At 39.5% G+C, this 17274-nt stretch overlaps 1 protein-coding gene across 1 annotated transcript in view; it reads left to right on the top strand.

Annotated features, from left to right (window-relative positions):
* The window catches only part of Polr3b (RNA polymerase III subunit B), a 98426-nt gene that overhangs the window by 48711 nt on the left and 32441 nt on the right, over positions 1 to 17274 (top strand). Inside the window, exons 15-20 of the mRNA XM_048356626.1 lie at positions 1063 to 1263; positions 3301 to 3463; positions 4456 to 4609; positions 7484 to 7558; positions 8246 to 8344; positions 11323 to 11450. Coding sequence (XP_048212583.1) covers positions 1063 to 1263; positions 3301 to 3463; positions 4456 to 4609; positions 7484 to 7558; positions 8246 to 8344; positions 11323 to 11450 — 820 coding nt within the window. The remainder of the gene's footprint in view (positions 1 to 1062; positions 1264 to 3300; positions 3464 to 4455; positions 4610 to 7483; positions 7559 to 8245; positions 8345 to 11322; positions 11451 to 17274) is intronic.

Below are 17274 nucleotides of genomic sequence, written 5' to 3'. Positions count from 1 at the left end.
GCTGGTTGAGAAGAGGTCTTGAGAATGTTTCTGCCCAAGGTGGCTAGGATTGCAACCCTTTTTGCATGGGCTGTTTTTGAGATAAGGTTTCGCTGCCTGCCTGAGTACATGGCTGGGCTGCAATCTGCCTGTTTTAGGCTACCTGTTGCTCAGATAACAAGTGCACACTGCTAGGCCTCATTCTTAATTGAAAAGGGGTCTCAAGAATTTTTCTGCCCAGGCTGGCCTTGAACCAAGGCCTTCCAAGCTGAGTGTCCCATGTAGCTAGAATTAATGGCATGAGACACCAACGCCAGCTTATTTTTTAATATGAGTATATGTAAGATTACCACCACCACCACCCCCACACACTTTAGATTTCCTAGTCATTGACTAAGACACCTACAGCTTGGCACCAGACTTGGTAGCACAAAACTGTACAAATTAGGTATGAGACTATGTCTGAAAAAACAAACTAAAAAAGGAAAAGGACTAGAAGTTGTGGCTCAAATCATAAAGTGCCTGGCTGGTGTGTACAAGGCCCTGGGTACAGCAAAAAGAAAAAGAAACAGAAACCTATAGTTTATTCATTATCCCTAATAACTGTTTTCAGAGTCACTTTGGTTGGACTATATTTGTCTCTAAGGCTAACTTTGGAAGATATCCAAATAATAATACATCCCACTCATGGTCTCTTTGGATTTGAAGATGGTTTTTACCTTTAATGTGTGTGGAAAGGCTAGTATTTCCCTAGTCAGCTTCTTGTCTGCAGTGGGAATCTTGGGTTGAACTGACTTGTTCAGTGTGGAATGAGTTCCCCAGAAGATGGCTGCTCTGGTATAAGAAGATTGATGAACTGAAGCATGCTGAGATGGTTTCCAAACACAGTTCTGATTCTGTATATTTCCAGAACATTCCAGCAAGTGACCCCACAGAGTTTTTTTAATTTATTTGCTGAATGTATATGTCATGGCTGCAATTTTGTAATGAATCAGTTCCTGTGGTAAACTTCTCAGATTGGCTCCTCAGGGTCAGGCAGCAGATGAAAGGGTTAAAGGTCCTATATCTTTCATCTCTCTGCAGGGAAATTGGTCTCTAAAGAGATTTAAAATGGACCGCCAAGGTGTGACCCAGGTGCTGTCTCGCTTGTCCTATATATCCGCACTGGGCATGATGACAAGAATTTCTTCCCAGTTCGAAAAAACAAGAAAAGTGAGTGGTCCTCGCTCCCTCCAGCCATCTCAGTGGGGAATGCTCTGCCCTTCCGACACACCTGAAGGAGAGGTAAAGTACCCAGAGAGTCTCTGTGGGGTCAGATGTCATACCTGTTGGGGTATAAAACTCTCAGTGTTCTGTTTCTTCTCCCGCCCCCTCTGCTGTATCTTCTGTTTTGATTTGCCACTTATCTGGCAAGAAATGTTAATACAGTTTCTCAAGACTACACCATTATCATTCAAAACCAGAACCTACAGAATCATTTGATTCGTATCTTACATAAAGAGAACCATAATCTCTATTTTTCAGGCTTATCTTAGTTTATCCCAAGAATTAAACCATACAACGAAAAAGGGATAAGAGTGTCAGCAACTGGGAGACCCATCACCTTTGATGTACCCAAGAGTAAAAGTGCTTAGAGGACTTTATATATTTAGTTGTAGCCAACTAGGTACCTATAGTCCAAGATAAAGTAGTTCTTACTTACATAGGAAGCAAAAACCATTGCTTCAACTCAACCCAGGATTTACCTCGATTTACTTCTATAGTCTCTCTTACTCCCTGGGTGGCTCCTTCTCTTTCAAGTAGTCATTCCTGGTGTCACTTGATGCTGTTCCTTCAAGCAAAGGGTCATCTATGTATCTCAGCCTCCTAACCTACAACCTCATTCAGTGCAGAGGACCCATAAATACATGCTGAATGAATCAGTACGTCACTTTGTCACAAGCAAAAAAATGTAGGTCTCAAAGTATAGGAATTTGTTATGACTTAGAAGAGGTTAAAATTAGGAACCCCTTAAAAAGTTATGATTTTTATGTAGTTTTCTTATTCTTAAATACATGGAAATTTATGCTAAACTTAGGCTATTTTTCAAGTTTGCCTAATTTATGCACTCCAAAATACTAAATTTCCTAGGTATTGCTTCAGCTTGCTTCTACAAAGTGGCTACCTTGTGTAGTAGTATTTCAGAATGTTCTTTAAGAATCAAAGATGAAATCTTTCTCACATGTCTTGAGTAGTTTTTCTATTTTTAGTAGTCTGTCCTTAATGATATTTTTGTCTAGATTTTTAAAATTATATGCAACTAAAAAGTATTCATCATTTCTTTTTCTTTGTGAAATAATTTCAGACATAAAAAGTATTGCAGGGCTGCGAATATGGCCTAGGGGCAAGAGTGCTTGCCTCGTATACATGAAGCCCTGGGTTTGAATCCTCAGCACCACATGTATACAAAAAGGCCAGAAGTGGCACTGTGGCTCAAGTTGGCAGAGTGCTAGCCCTGAGCAAAAAAACAAAAAGAAGCCAGGGACAGTGCTCAGGCCCTGAATCCAAGCCCCAGGACTGGCAAAAAAAAAAAAAGAGTATTGCAAAAACCATACAAAGATTTCTATGTACCTTCACCCGGCTTTCCCAAATGTGACCATGTTACATAAGCCGAAGCACAGGCATGTCCTCAGGAGATCAGTGGCGTTGTGGAGCTGTAGTGCTGCAGTGCTTAGGCCTTGTTCAGATCCCACCGCTTTCCCACCCATGGCCTTTCTGATCCAGCGTCGCGTGCTACCTGATCACCAGGTCTCTCGTACCCTAGAACTCCCCTTATTCTTTCTTTGCCTTTCATAAGCAAGAACCTCTAGGGTTCTGGCTGATTATTTTATAAACTGTCTCCCATTTCCAGCCAGAAGTTTTATGTTTTTATGTAGCCACATTTATCTCTATCTTTCTCTACCATTTTCTTCAGTATCATCAAAATGATTGTGATGTTCCATTGTCTGCTAAATAACAGTTTGCACAGTCAAACTGTTTGTTGGACATGTGTGGTCGTCATTATAATTACAAGCAGTACTGTGCTGAGTTTTTCTGTGACTGATTCTGTTATACATTCTTCTTACCTGATGGATGACACATTTCTGGGTTAAAAAGTGTGTGTGTGTGTTTCTGTGTGTGTGTGTGTGTATGTTTTAAAGGATTTCCTGTGGATTGCCTTGTGTACTACTTTTTATTGCCACCAGCAATGTGGTAAATCTATTTTCAGACACAGATTATACATGGCATTTTTCATGTTTATTTTAGAAATCACCATCTTACAAATTTTTTTTTTCTTTTTAGGCCTGTGGTTTGGTTAAAAACTTGGCCCTAATGACACACATCACAACTGACATGGAAGATGGGCCTATTGTTAAGCTAGCCAGTAACCTGGGAGTGGAAGATGTAAATTTGCTATGTGGGGAAGAACTTTCTTACCCAAATGTGTTTCTCGTCTTCCTCAATGGTAAGTATCCTATAGAAACAAATTTCATTCTAAAACAACCTTTGGGGAGTGAGAGAAAATCTACTACTTCTTTCTAATTAAAACATCAGCATAACTTTGATTCTCATAACCAAAACGGTTATTGTAGAGGCTGCCAAGGGAGAACAGGTTCCATGTGGTATCGTTAGGAGCAAGTTAAACCGTTGAGTCATTCCACAGACATAATCAGATCACCCTAGAGTGCAATGCCCATGTGCAGCCATGGTGAGGGGTATATGAACAGCAGTGTCCGGGTGCCCCTTCCAGTGACTTAATACTGCAGTTGCTTCTTTCATTATCCCTGCCTCTTTAAGGAGGTGGCATCGGTTGCCTCGTCCTTTCTCCTGCTGACTTGGTATATAGTTTCTGCCCATTTGATGTGCTTATCCCAGGCTGCTTAGTTCATGTGTCTCTTAGTCCCCCACTCCTCCCAGCCCAGGGGCTGCCAACCCTTTGCAGTATGAGCTGGCTGCCTTGCCTAGGGTTGACCAGAGTGGATGCTCACTCTGCACTCGCTGGTACCACACCGGTACCGGTTGGTGTGTAGCTCACACCAACCCTGGGAGAGATAGCTCGGTTTCCTCAGTTCAGCGATGGTAACCACACAGCAGGGAGTAGGTGTGAGGCAGAAGTTGTCCTTAGCATGCCACATAGATCAACTCATAACATCTGCACAACATGAGAGGGTCCCAAGCTCATGCCCACAGCACTGTGCTGACAGCTGAGGAAAACAAAGCTAAGAATCCCAGAATTTCTTAGCCAGTGAGTGGTGGTAGTATGGACCTCAATCTGCCCTCAACCACACTCTGTGTCTCTTCTTATGGCCACATTGTTAATAACAGTATGTTCAAACAACCACTCAATGCTCCTTACTGTTTTTTACTGAATAGATGAATCAGATTTTATCACCCAGGTGATTTGAAATTGTATTGCATCTATTTCTGTCTTTCTTTGTCTTATTTCCTTTTGCTTAGGTAACATCCTGGGTGTCATCCGGGACCATAAAAAGCTAGTGAACACATTTCGGCTGATGCGAAGAGCGGGATATATCAATGAATTTGTTTCCATCTCAACAAATCTTACAGACCGATGCGTTTATATTTCCTCTGATGGAGGAAGGCTGTGCAGGTAAATTTGCTTAAAAGAATTTGAGTGTCTCTGTGTAAATTTTCGAAAGAAATAGACTCATTTTTTAAGCTTCTTTAACCTTTTCACTATTATATTTCAAAGAGTGATAGGAGACAAAATTGATGGGAGATCCAAAGGTTAGTGGAAGACAGAATCTGCCCTCAGAGAGCTCAGCCCTATGGGAGAGGCAGACCTATTTACTAGTTAGTAATGGGCATCTCTGTTAGTAACTAATGCTAGCCACTTTTATTTCAATGGTGTTCTATATGAGTAAGGCTTTTACTACATTCAGCCCTGTGATATGGGATTAGTTTCCCTTAATAAATGAGGAAATTGGGCTGGGATGTAGCTCAGTGGCAAAGTGCTTGCCTAGCAAGTGCAATGTCCTGGGTTCGATCCCCAGTACCAAAAAAGAAAAGACAAAAAAATACATTTAAAAAAAATAAATGAGGAAATTAAGATTCCCTAAGTGTATGTTACGTACTCAGAGCTAAAGAGTGGCACAGTTGGGTTTGTACTTGAAAGTCCTTTGAACTCCCTTGATTCTAACAATCGTGATTATACCTACTTTATATTATGGCTACAGTATTACTTGGGTACAGAGGGAAAGGAGAAAGGCAAGAATGAAAATGTGGAGGCACAAAAAAAAGAGAATAGCATTAGATTCAGTAGAAAAAAATAGGTTACTTTTGTTCATTCAGCAAGCATTTATTGAGCACTTTATGCACAAGTTCTGTCTAGCATCTTGAGGTACAGAAACAAATATGATGTAGTATCTACTCCTTTAGGGCCATGTTGGGACACTGTTAAACTTTTAAGACTGCCTCTTACTCTTTACTTTCTAGGTCTTTGTAGCTACTCTAGTTACTGTTGTTTCTATGCCCAAACACATCCTTATCTTTGATTTTTTTTAATTAAATTTTATTGACAAGGTGATGTACAGAGGGGGTACAGTTACATAATAAGGTAGTGAGTACATTTCTTGTCTTATTTGTTACACCCTCCAGTAAATTCTTAATGTTTCCAGTAAATTCCAGTTTTGCTTGAATTAGCCAGAACTGGCTTCTTTTGACAGTATACCTGAAAATGATATATCTGTGTTTGAACTGCCACTTTCCAACCTAGTATATTGCATAAGTTTCTGAGCTTTGGTTTTTCTTAACTGTAAAAATTTAAGTGATAAAGCCTGCCTGTAGAAGTAAGTGGCAGGGTGTGGTACGAGCTTAGAGGGTATCAGGCAAATTAAGTGCTTCTTCCTAAAATAACTGCTAATAAATAACATGACCTAATTAAGGGACAGCAGAAACAATGGCAGACTCTAGTTTATTCGTTTTCCAGGATTTGTTTCTTGCATGCAGTACGTTCAGTATTATAAGGCATATTCAGAAAGGAAACTTTTTTTCGAAATACTTTTATAATGGCAGAATGTAGGTTTGCCAGAAAGACTAGAACTTATTGAGGTGACAGCACTTCCCCTTCTGCTCCTGTCTGTGAGTTTCAGCCTGAACTCTGTATAGCAGCTCTCCAGTAGAGTATGCTCTCAACTCTCCTTTTCCTACCAAGCACAGCCGGGCTTTCAGGGTGCTGTGGCTATCCATGAAAAGCTACCCCGTTCACTTTTTAGTAACTTTGTGGGTGTGCAGCTCTCTCTCTTTTTTTTTTTTTGGTGCTTAAAAATGCTCGCAGAGTCATTTGGGCTGCAGGGTAAGTGCACAAGTGTCTGCCGGCTGCTCGCTTCCCTCTGTAAGAGCTGCTTATCCAAATAGCAACAGCCCTTGACGTTTCCGCGCTGCATGCCATCCTTTGTGTGGGTGTTTCCTCGTGGTGGTGAAGGGCTCAGAGGCAAATCACCACTGACAGTTACAGGTTAATCTGCAGAGTTCTCTTTCTACCTTCTACCTGAGAAATTGCTAGAAATCACAAAGTAAGGAAACAGTTCTCTGCAATCGTATATATACTACTCTTTCTGGTCAAGCATCGCGTTAACCTGTTAGTTTAGCTGAGTGATGTTTATTCTAAACCAAATGACACAACATATGGCTGTTCATCAGACCTGTTGACACTACTTTTCTCAGTGACAAGGATTCTTTGCCCGCAGACTTAGGTCCTATCGTACCATAGGTACTATAGCAGGTCCTTGTTTCCTGTATGGGATGCATTCTATGAACCTGCAGTGGATGCCTGGAAACCATAGACTGTTCTGAATCCTCTGCGTGCTGAGACAGTTGTGATCTGATAACTGAGACGGCTATAAATGAGTAATGGACAGGTAACCTGTGTGGTGTGGACTCACTAGGCAAAGGAACATCACATCCTAGGTGGGATGGAGTGAGAGGACAGAATTATTTATTTCTGTAATTTTCCACTTAACATTTCCAAACCACCACTGACCGTGAGTAACTGAAATCACTAAAAGTAAAACCAGTGGAGCCATGGATGAAGGGAGACTGTTACATGCCAGATACTTCCCATTGGCACTTCAGGAGATGCTTCTGGAATGAATGACACCTATACAGTTTTGTTTAAATACTATGTGAATGCTTCATTTCTCTTCAGACTTTATTGAGTATCACCTGTGTTTTGCCTTTTCATTTAAAGCCAAATGTTTCTTATGAAAACTTGGAGGAAGTACCATGTATGTACATATGTATGAATATACATGCTCACATGAATGTGGACTTCTGTGTGTGCATGAGAAACAGAGGTTAGGTCCCTACATGTTTATACATGCATGTCCCCAAGAAATTAGGAATAAGTGCATTTTCTAGATCTTCTCTCATTCCACTGTGGTAAGCATAAACATTCAGACACAATTCTACTAAGTCACAACTATTCTTTGTTTTTGTTTTTGTTTTTTTTTGTTTCCCATTCTAGGCCTTACATAATTGTTAAGAAACAGAAGCCAGCAGTCACTAATAAGCATATGGAAGAATTGGCTCAGGGGTACAGGTAAATAGCCAAAAGTAAACATTACCAATCTCCTTAAATATACACTTTCTTTAATCAGCTTGCATGGCATTATTTGATCTGTTCTTTTTAAGAAAAGTACATTTTCATCTTAGTGTCTTAATTCCTCTCCACCAAATCCACCAGCATATAAACAGTCTTCTTCACGTGAAGTTTGTTGGCCATGGTGAAGTGTTCATTGTGTTAGATCATGAGGCTTACAGCGTCTTGGTGTAATTACTGCACTGTTAAATGTTTCTAGAGAGAAGAGAACTCACAGCAATATGTTGATGTAGACATTTTGAGTTTTTATTTTATTGTTTTGTTTTATTTATATACTGGCCTTAAGCTCAGGGCTTCATGCTTGCTAGGTAGGCTTTCTACTACTTGAGCCACACCTCACCTTTAAAGTAGTGGGTTTTTGGTGTTTTTTTTTTTTTAGAACTGGGGAACAGATGGACAAGAATCACAGACTTTCAGGTTTTTATTTCAGTTATGTGTGATCACACTATAATCCAAGAGTATGTTTCAAGTATCCAATTAATATTTTGGGAGACAAAAGTGCTTTGGGCCTGATTGAAAGACAGAGGGGTATGTGTGTGTGTGTGTGTGTGTGTGTGTGTGTGTTACTGTATGAAATACTGCAACAAAATACTATTTAATAATGCCTCTCTCCCAACATTTTCCCAGGAATTTTGAAGACTTCTTACATGAAAGTCTAGTTGAATATTTAGATGTGAATGAAGAAAATGACTGTCACATCGCACTCTATGAACACACAATTAATAAGTAAGTAGCATTGTACCTGTAGAACTGTCTCCACCATCCTTCTCAGCTCTCCAGTTATGTCCTTGCAATAAGAACTGTTACGAGGGCTGGGGATATGGCCTAGTGGCAAGAGAGCTTGCCTCGTATACATGAGGCCCTGAGTTCGATTGCCCAGCACCACATATACAGAAAACAGCCAGAAGTGGCGCTGTGGCTCAAGTGGCAGAGTGCTAGCCTTGAGCAAAAGGAAGCCAGGGACAGTGCTCAGGCCCTGAGTCCAAGGCCCAGGACTGGCCAAAAAAAAAAAAAAAAAAAGAACTGTTACGAATACGAGATAAGAATTGAAAGTATCTCAAAGCTGCAAACAAGCCATCTTTGATTCAATTATTCTTCCTATTCGGGACACTAGTATATGTTTTTAAGAGAAATTGCTTCTCTGGTTTTAATATCCAGTTATTGTATAAAAAAAAAAGAATTGGACCAATGATCATACCACATAAAAATGTGTTCATCTCTTCTAAAGAGAATTTCATCATGGGATATCTCAATTCTTATTGTCAGTGTAGGAATTATAATACAGTATGTTGTTAAGATGTCTCTAAGCTTACGTGCAATATAAACTTGAAATGGTAATATGCTCATAATATTCCTTCTAGAGCAGTGATGTTTTTAGAGCCATCTAGGGCCCATTTTCAGAACACTAGAAGACATATCTGTACCTTGCTTTGTGGTATATATCAATAATGCACCCCTTACATGAGATTGGAACATTTTTTGCTACAAGATGAAATATGTCACTATATTTGTATTATAATTTGGTAAGCACTGCTTTTCAATACAATTTTCCTTCCTTAAATTTGTGAATCTCTGAGCTTAGATACCGTAGTTTTATATATGTTGGTATCCCAACCAAAAGGAAAATAATGTGTGATGCTTCCCTTTATTTTTTTCAAATTACCTCAATCAGGGCTGGGGATATGGCCTAGTGGCAAGAGTGCTTGCCTCCTATACATGAGGCCCTGGGTTCAATTCCCCAGCACCACATATACAGAAAATGGCCAGAAGTGGCACTGTGGCTCAAGTGGCAGAGTGCTAGCCTTGAGCAAGAAGAAGCCAGGGACAGTGCTCAGGCCCTGAGTCCAAAGCCCCAGGACTGGCCAAAATAAATAAATAAATAAATAAAATTCAAATTACCTCAATCTTTTCATTTGAGAAAGTGGTTTTTATTTACCTGGAAAATAATCATCTGGCCAGTATGTAAGCAGAACAGTATGCCTAAAACAAATGCTGTTTTACTCTGGCCTATAAAATTCAGTTTCAAGTTGTTGCTTTTAAAAAACAACAACAATGGAAGCTAGAACCTGTCCTGCTGACAAAAACCCAGGTATCTAAGAGGATTGGGATTCTGCTAGGTCCTAAGGAAACTGATGTTCTTACAGGAATCATGTCACTGAGACATATAATTTACTACCTGTATTGGAAAAACAATAGATGGATAGTTTCATAAACAGGAGATCTGTTACCAGGTACATTGCAGTCAGATTTCCATGGAGGGTTGAGACTTGGTTTCTTAGAAATTATTTTCTCTACAGACATTGAAATCCACTTAAATTTATTAAGGTTCTACTTTATAAACACTTGGAAGGAAGAAAGGATCACCAGAGACCTACAGATCTAGAATGTATTGTCTATGGTGATACCTAGAAATAATTTGGCTGTGTTTTCCCCATTAGAGCCTCTCATTTGCTTTATCATACAGACCAAAACTGTTTCCTGCAAAAATATAAAAAGTAACCAGATTCTAATAACTACCAGACCAATACCTTTAGCAGTACTATCCAATAATAATATAGTATAAACCACCAGTGTAAGTTCAAATTTGCTAGTAACTACATTAAAAAATGTAAACAGTCACAGGTAAGGTTAATTTTAATAATAATTTAATAAATATTTCCAGATATTATGTCAACATGAAATGAATATAAAAATATAGAAATATTTTTTTTAATCAGTCATGGGGCTTGAACTCAGGGCCTGAGTGCTGTCCCTGAATTCTTTTGCTCAAAGCCAGTGCTCTACCACCTGAGCCACAGCTCTATATCCAGTTTTCTAGTACTTAATTGGAGATAAGAGTCTCACAGATTTTCCTGCTTGGGTTGGCTTTGAACCATGATTCTCACATCTCAGTCTCCTGAGAGGATTATAGGTGTGAGCCACCAGTGCCCAGCTATTTTACTTTTTATTATTCCTACTACTTGTCTTCAAATTCTACTAATACATTTATAGTCCATCTCATTTTGAAAGCTTAATTTCATTAGAAATAACTCAAATCTGATTTTACAAATTTATAGTTAAAGATATTCATAAATAATAAAATCTAGATTTTTGTAGATTATTTATAATAATCTACAATTATTTTTTAACATTTTAATAAGTTGCTTACATTTAGACTTGACTTTTAAATTGTAAAATAAATTAAAATTAAATAAAATTAAAAATTGAGCTCTTCAGTCATAGTAGCCTAACGTTTCAAATTCTCAACAGCCATTGTCAGCCTGTGGGTACCATGTTGGTTCTCCCATCAGTCCTCATAACTGTAGAGGAGTGATAGTCGAACATGATGATATAGTCTTCTCATTGATAGAAGTTGGGAGAGTGAGGAGCAGCAGGCTGCTCACGCGTGTGGAAATTGATACTTCGTTTCCGTGCATATAGTCATTTATTTGCTACTTATTAATAATAGTACCTGTTACTATAATAATGCTTCATTTCTATAAAAAGCAATTCTACAGTTTCCCTTCCCTTGTGTTTCTGTTGCTAGAAAATTTTGTCACTATGATTTTTTAATTCTTATGCTTTTTCATATTTTATTTAAACTTTTATTTTATCAGTTTTACTGGCATTGAAGTTGATTGTGCTCCTTGGAGACATAGTAGTATTTTTCATTCCTGTTAGGAAACTTGATACTTACAATACCGAATTCTTCATTCACTTGCTAGAGATACCACCCACTTGGAGATTGAACCCTTCACTCTTCTTGGCGTCTGTGCTGGCCTCATCCCATATCCTCATCATAACCAGTCCCCAAGAAACACCTACCAGTGTGCTATGGGCAAACAAGCCATGGGTAAGATTTCTCCCTCAAACTTGGTTCAAAATCTTTGCAGGAAAATGTCATGTCTTTACTTTTCACTGGCGTTCCATGTTTGGGTCAATCGGATAATGGTGATACCTGAGCGTCGTCCAGCCCTACGGAGTTGTTCAGTATTTGCAAGGCTTCATCCTGTAAACCACTTAAACAGAGATGTGGAAGACCTCTCTCCACTTGTTCCCTTAACCAAAGTGACATAAATGTCACAGAACAATGAAGGAGTCCTATAAAGTCCTATAAAAAATGTAAGTGGTTAACCAGGAGAGATGGAAGAAAGAACAAAAACTCCAAGTGAAGAAAGAGGAGGAGACAGAGATCAGTCTGTACGTTGTATAGTAGAATGTCCCTTGGAGTTGTCTACCCGAGTGTCATGAACTTGTTATATCTTTATATCCTTGCTATATCCTGTATTACCTCCTAAAACTTGTGACACCAACTTCGCAGTTCATCTTTCCTCCTCCTTTCTGCTTTATCTTCCCTCTCACCTGGCTGTCAGTGGAATTTTATCTTTTCACCCATCTACTCATAACATTTATTAAGCAAGACTGTCCATTAGACACTGAGGTGGATCCTGAAAGCAGAAACAAAACAGAGGTTGAGGGCAGTCTAAGCAGGCATTTTCTGGGCAGGTCTCGGTGCTTTGGGGTGCTTCCTGGAATAGACAGCGTGGCGTTAGTGATGCAGAACAGAAGTACTATCGATGGAGAAAACTGAGTTTTATTTAAAGGTGATGTAGAGAGAATCCCAGCCTGTTCCCAATTCCAAAGCAAATTTTGCTAATGTTAAATCATGTAAATCCTTGCAAACTTAACACATTTTCTTTTCACTTATGCCTGCAATACGCATATGACCCGTCATGTCTAGTTTTAAGAGCTACTGGGAAGTTCATAGAGAAGTTGTGGAACTGCAGAGGGGAAGGTTTTTGCCTTGCCTTTCGGTGACAGGCAGAATGCAGTCGGTCTGCACCTGGTCAGAGCATGCCATTAAGGAATCCTACTTCTTCCCTGGGGAGAGAAAGCATGTGCATTTCTTCTCAAGTTTTTATGTTGCCCTTTGGGCTAGCTAGAAGAACTTTTTTAAAAAGCGCGTTGTCTTGCGACCATTTACCTGGATGATGTAAAGCCGGGACAGTTGGGAGTAATTCCCAGTGGGAAAATCTAAGCAGCACTCATCAATTTTGTCTTTCCCATTCATCCTCAGTAGTGGCAAGGGCTGATGTCCTGCTTGTGCATCTCGCTAACAAGTTGAGATATACAGTACTGAACCCTGCCTATCCTGAAAGGGCTATCACTTCTATTGGCTTTACCAGAGCATTTTGTTTCTTGATGTGAATCCCAGCTGAAACAATATACCTTTTGTGTAGAACCTTCAGCAGAATTAACAGAAGACTAATCGCTTCATCGCCAATGCCACTCTTTATGTGTTTGAAGATTAAAACAGAAGAGCTGCCACTGTCTCCACTTAGTGAAGCTTTTCTCTTTTAAAATAAAAGAAATAGTAGGCTTAAAGGAAAGAAATAATATGTATATATATATAATTGTTTTTATTTTTATAACTCAAGTTCCTTCATACCAAAAAAAAAAGCAACCTTTATTTCGTGGCTCTGAGTATCTGAAGTATTGGGTTAGTTGCCACACACAGTTAAGCAGGATCAGTGTGTACAGAAAGCCAATTCAGTGTCTGTAGAGTTCTTTTGTAGTTTTCTGTGTGAAGGTTTTTTTCCTCGTTTTGTTGTGAGTGTCATTTGCAATTCATTGTCTGTGTTTTCTGAGGTTGGTGTATTCAGCTGCTGTGACCCTGGGTCCCGCACATTTAGCTCCTTGGATACAATCCTCTGACGTTACTGCTGACGCTTGCAAGACAAAGCCACTGAATATCTTAAGTCATAAAAACTGCCTTTGTGACTGTTCGTTATTATAAAACACCTGACTGGAAAGAAAAGCGTGGAGGAAACTACACTTAAAGTTGGCACATGGCACGTTGGAATCGCTTCCTGAGCATTGAGCAGTGCAATATGAAAAATCACTAAGGGAAAAGGACTGTAGAGAGAGAAAGCCCAGCTCAGACACCCAGGTCTGTAAAGTGGACCTACCCCTTGCAGTAGGACTGTTTTAACTCCATGCTGCCCCGATGGCCAGGAACTAAGTCACACCAGTCCCATTTTAAGTAGGCACCATCACTGAAAAGCTATTTCATCTCACAGCCTCCGTGCAGATTTTTCTAAGGTCATGTTTTAGTTTCTGTTGTCTGCCTATGTTGAAATGAACAGTCAGTTCACAAAAATGAATTGGTTCACTAAGCATTCCAGCCAACTGGGAAATTTTGCTGTAGACTGATCCTCACCCCCTCAGTACCAGCCGACCCTCCCCCAGAGAATGAAGCAGTAGGTCATTTCTGTCACTACAAAGAACCAAGACAGCACAAACCACAGAAGCTGCAGGCCTTACCTCATACATAAGAGAGAGCTAATCCAGCATAAAACACCAGCAGGGGAGGTCTTTAAAATCTTACACACTGTAAGCTATTAATGAAGTTCGAGTTTTCGCCCCGCATCTTTTTGTGCTACTGAGAACCCCCTCTTTGATGCATGTGGCTCTGTGTGTAGTGACATGGCTCAGCCAATAGTCAGGTAGCTACCTGGTCGTGGCAAGGTCGCCACATCATGGGCTGTGAGCAAGAACTGCATTGTGTGGATGCTCAGTGGCCCCAAGGCCAAGTTCACACAAGTCATACTTTCATATCCTGCTTATCTTATTAGCTGGCAGACCTCTGGGGAAAAAGATTGCTCAGTCCCTAGCCGTTAATGAATATGCATCACAGCAGTCCTCCCTTCCCCACCACAGGTCCCCCCCCCCCCCAGATCTCCCCCCTTCAAATCCAGATTACTGGGACTTGTTTTGGGTGGGGTTTGTTTTGTGTTCTTAACTCCAGAAGCTAATGACACCACAGTTTCCGTTTTCAGTAAACTGTGTTCCTAAGCAGATAGTTTCTTCCCTTGTGTTCTCTAAAGTAGAATGAAAGGAAGTGGAGCTGTGGCTCAAAGTGGTAGAGCGCTAGCCTTGAGCAAAAGAGCTCGGGGACAATGCCCAGACCCTTGAGTTCAAGTGTCATGACTGACCAGAAAAAAAGTAGAATAAGAGATACTGGAAATGGGAAATTGAGATATTCAAAGCATATAATATACAAAGAAATGTTGTTTCTTTCCATACCTCATCTCCACTTTCTGTTTCATTCTTGGGGAATAAAAAATGAAAAAAAAAAAGTATTGACCAAACTATTCATGGCACTCTTTTTTTTTTTTTAAAGAATCCTGCTACTGGCTGAGCTGTTTTAGGTATAAGCATCTGTGGTATTTTGAAAGACTAGAGTTATGGCAATGAATTCTTATGGAAGTAAACTGAAGTTTAGCTTGTAGGTTGGTTGGAGGTCGAATGGGTGATAATTCAGGATGATATTATTATTACCTACATTCCAGTACTGTTAGTATCTGTCACAGTAAATGTGGTCACTTACTAAATACCCTAATTTTTCTGGAGGTATGGAGTATAAGAATAGAGATAATGGGGATTGAACTCAGGGCCTCACATATGACAAGCATGGGCTCTATCTTGAGCTCAGGTCCCCAAATTCTTGCATCTCTTTCTTCTTTCATAGACCATAATAATCCTGTGAGATATAATACATTTTTTTCCTGACAAGGAAGCTGAATCTCAGTTTGGTTGAATAACTTAGGAAAGGTTACATTATGTCTTCAATATAATGTCATCTATAACTTACTAAAATCAGCTAAAAGTAACTTCTTTCCTAACTGGATTACATTCGGACTGCCTTTCTTGCTAGACTGTATATTAGTAGGTCATTGAAGATAGGGATGAACTTGTTACTTATGTTTGGGCTAGCGAGACTAGGAGCAGATTTTCTAGAAGAACTGTAAACCAAAGAGTAGGTTCTAGGAATTATACAACCTGAGTTTGACTTACTGTAAAACTACAACAACAATGACAATATAATATCAATAAAAGGGAAGACATCGAGGTGACTGGGACCGAAGTAAGAGTCAGGGGGCTGGGGATGTAGCCACTCAGTTAGTGACAGTGTACTTGCCTAACATCATAAGGTCCTGTGTTTGATCCCCACTACCGTAAGAAAGAAAAAGGTCCAGGAAAGACCCATACATGTATGAGTAATTGATTTTCATTTAAAGTGTCACAACAATTCATTGAGAAAGGCAAGTCTTCAAAAAGGTGAAATCTTTGTATATGTGTAATGGAAAAAAATGAAGAACCTTTACCTCATGCGAAATTAGAATTAACATAACACAAAATGTATCATAGCCCTAAATGTAAAAAGCTAAAGTCATAAAACTTGGAAGAAGGAAAGTTCAGTGAAAATCTTTGTGATGCAGGGTAAGCTAGGACACAAAAAGTAGTAGTTGTTAAAAGAAAAGATTAAGTTGGAATTTCTCAAAATTAAACCTGTGCCCTTCGAAAGGCACCGTAAAGAATATTGAAAATGCACATATCTGACAGAAGTGCTGGGGATATGGCCTAGTGGCAAGAGTGCTTGCCTCATATACATGAGGCCCTGGGTTCAATTCCCCAGCACCACATATACAGAAAATGGCCAGAAGTGGCGCTGTGGCTCAAGTGGCAGAGTGCTAGCCTTGAGCAAAAAGAAGCCAGGGACAGTGCTCAGGCCCTGAGTCCAAGACCCAGGACTGGCCAAAAAAAAAAAAAAACCCAACATATCTGACAGAAGATTTGAATCCAGTATAACAATAAATTCTTCAATAATAGGACAAAGGCAAAGCAAAACCAAAATGCCATCCTGCACAAAGTAATGGCCAGTGAGCATGTCAGACTGTTGAGCGATATTCGTTGTCAGTAAATGCAAACTAAACTGCTGTGGAATACTGTTACACACACATTGGAATAATTTAGACTGACATACTGTCAGGATGCAGAGCTGCCAAAAGGCTCAACAAACAATTGTATATGCATACAGTAGAAGAATGAACTTTGATGTACACCGGTGGGTGAATCTCAGAATCATTATGCTAAGTGAAAGAAGCAATCCTAAGAGTTTACTTATCACTCAACCTACATAAAATTCTACAAAATGAAAACTGATCTAAAATGTTAAAAAGATCATTTGTTCACTGGGGCCAAGGACAGGTGGAGCGATCTTTTGGGATTACCAGCATAGTCTGATTTTGATCGTAGTGATAGTGTCACAAGTGAGAGAGAGAGAATAATGTATACTCATCCATTTGTATATTTGCACTTAAAAATAATAATAATACTGGGGTTTGACTCTGAGCTTTACTATTGTTAAGCACGTTACTCTACCATCAGAGTACCACTTTTCCAGTCAGTTCACATTAAATAGAGGAAATTTGTTGTATTGGTGATGGATTAAGAGAAGAAAGGAGGGATGGAAGAAAAAGGAAAGGGGGAGAGGGAAGGAGGGAGGAGGAAGGAAGGGAAGGAAAATATATACAACTTATTTTAAGTATGCATATTCTAAATTGTTGGAGCCTTAACAACTTTTATCATCCTACTTTAAACAAAAGTACATCTTCACTATTTTAACCTATATTGCTTTGCCAGTTTGTGACTTAGAAAGTAGGGCTTTGTAAGAAAGTGTATGGTAGTAGAAAAATGAATCGTTGGAGACTCTTAAGTACAGAAAATGGGGCAATAGATATCCTCATTAGTTATTTTAGGGTATTACCTAATACGCTTTCTAAGGAACCTGAAAATAGTAAGAAGGGCCTCCTACTTAGGGCATGTGCTTCACA

Source organism: Perognathus longimembris, chromosome 1 (assembly GCF_023159225.1).
Source record: "Perognathus longimembris pacificus isolate PPM17 chromosome 1, ASM2315922v1, whole genome shotgun sequence".
Taxonomy (NCBI): domain Eukaryota; kingdom Metazoa; phylum Chordata; class Mammalia; order Rodentia; family Heteromyidae; genus Perognathus; species Perognathus longimembris.
Note: the sequence above shows the minus strand (reverse complement) of the source record. Positions and strands in the feature narration are given on the sequence as shown.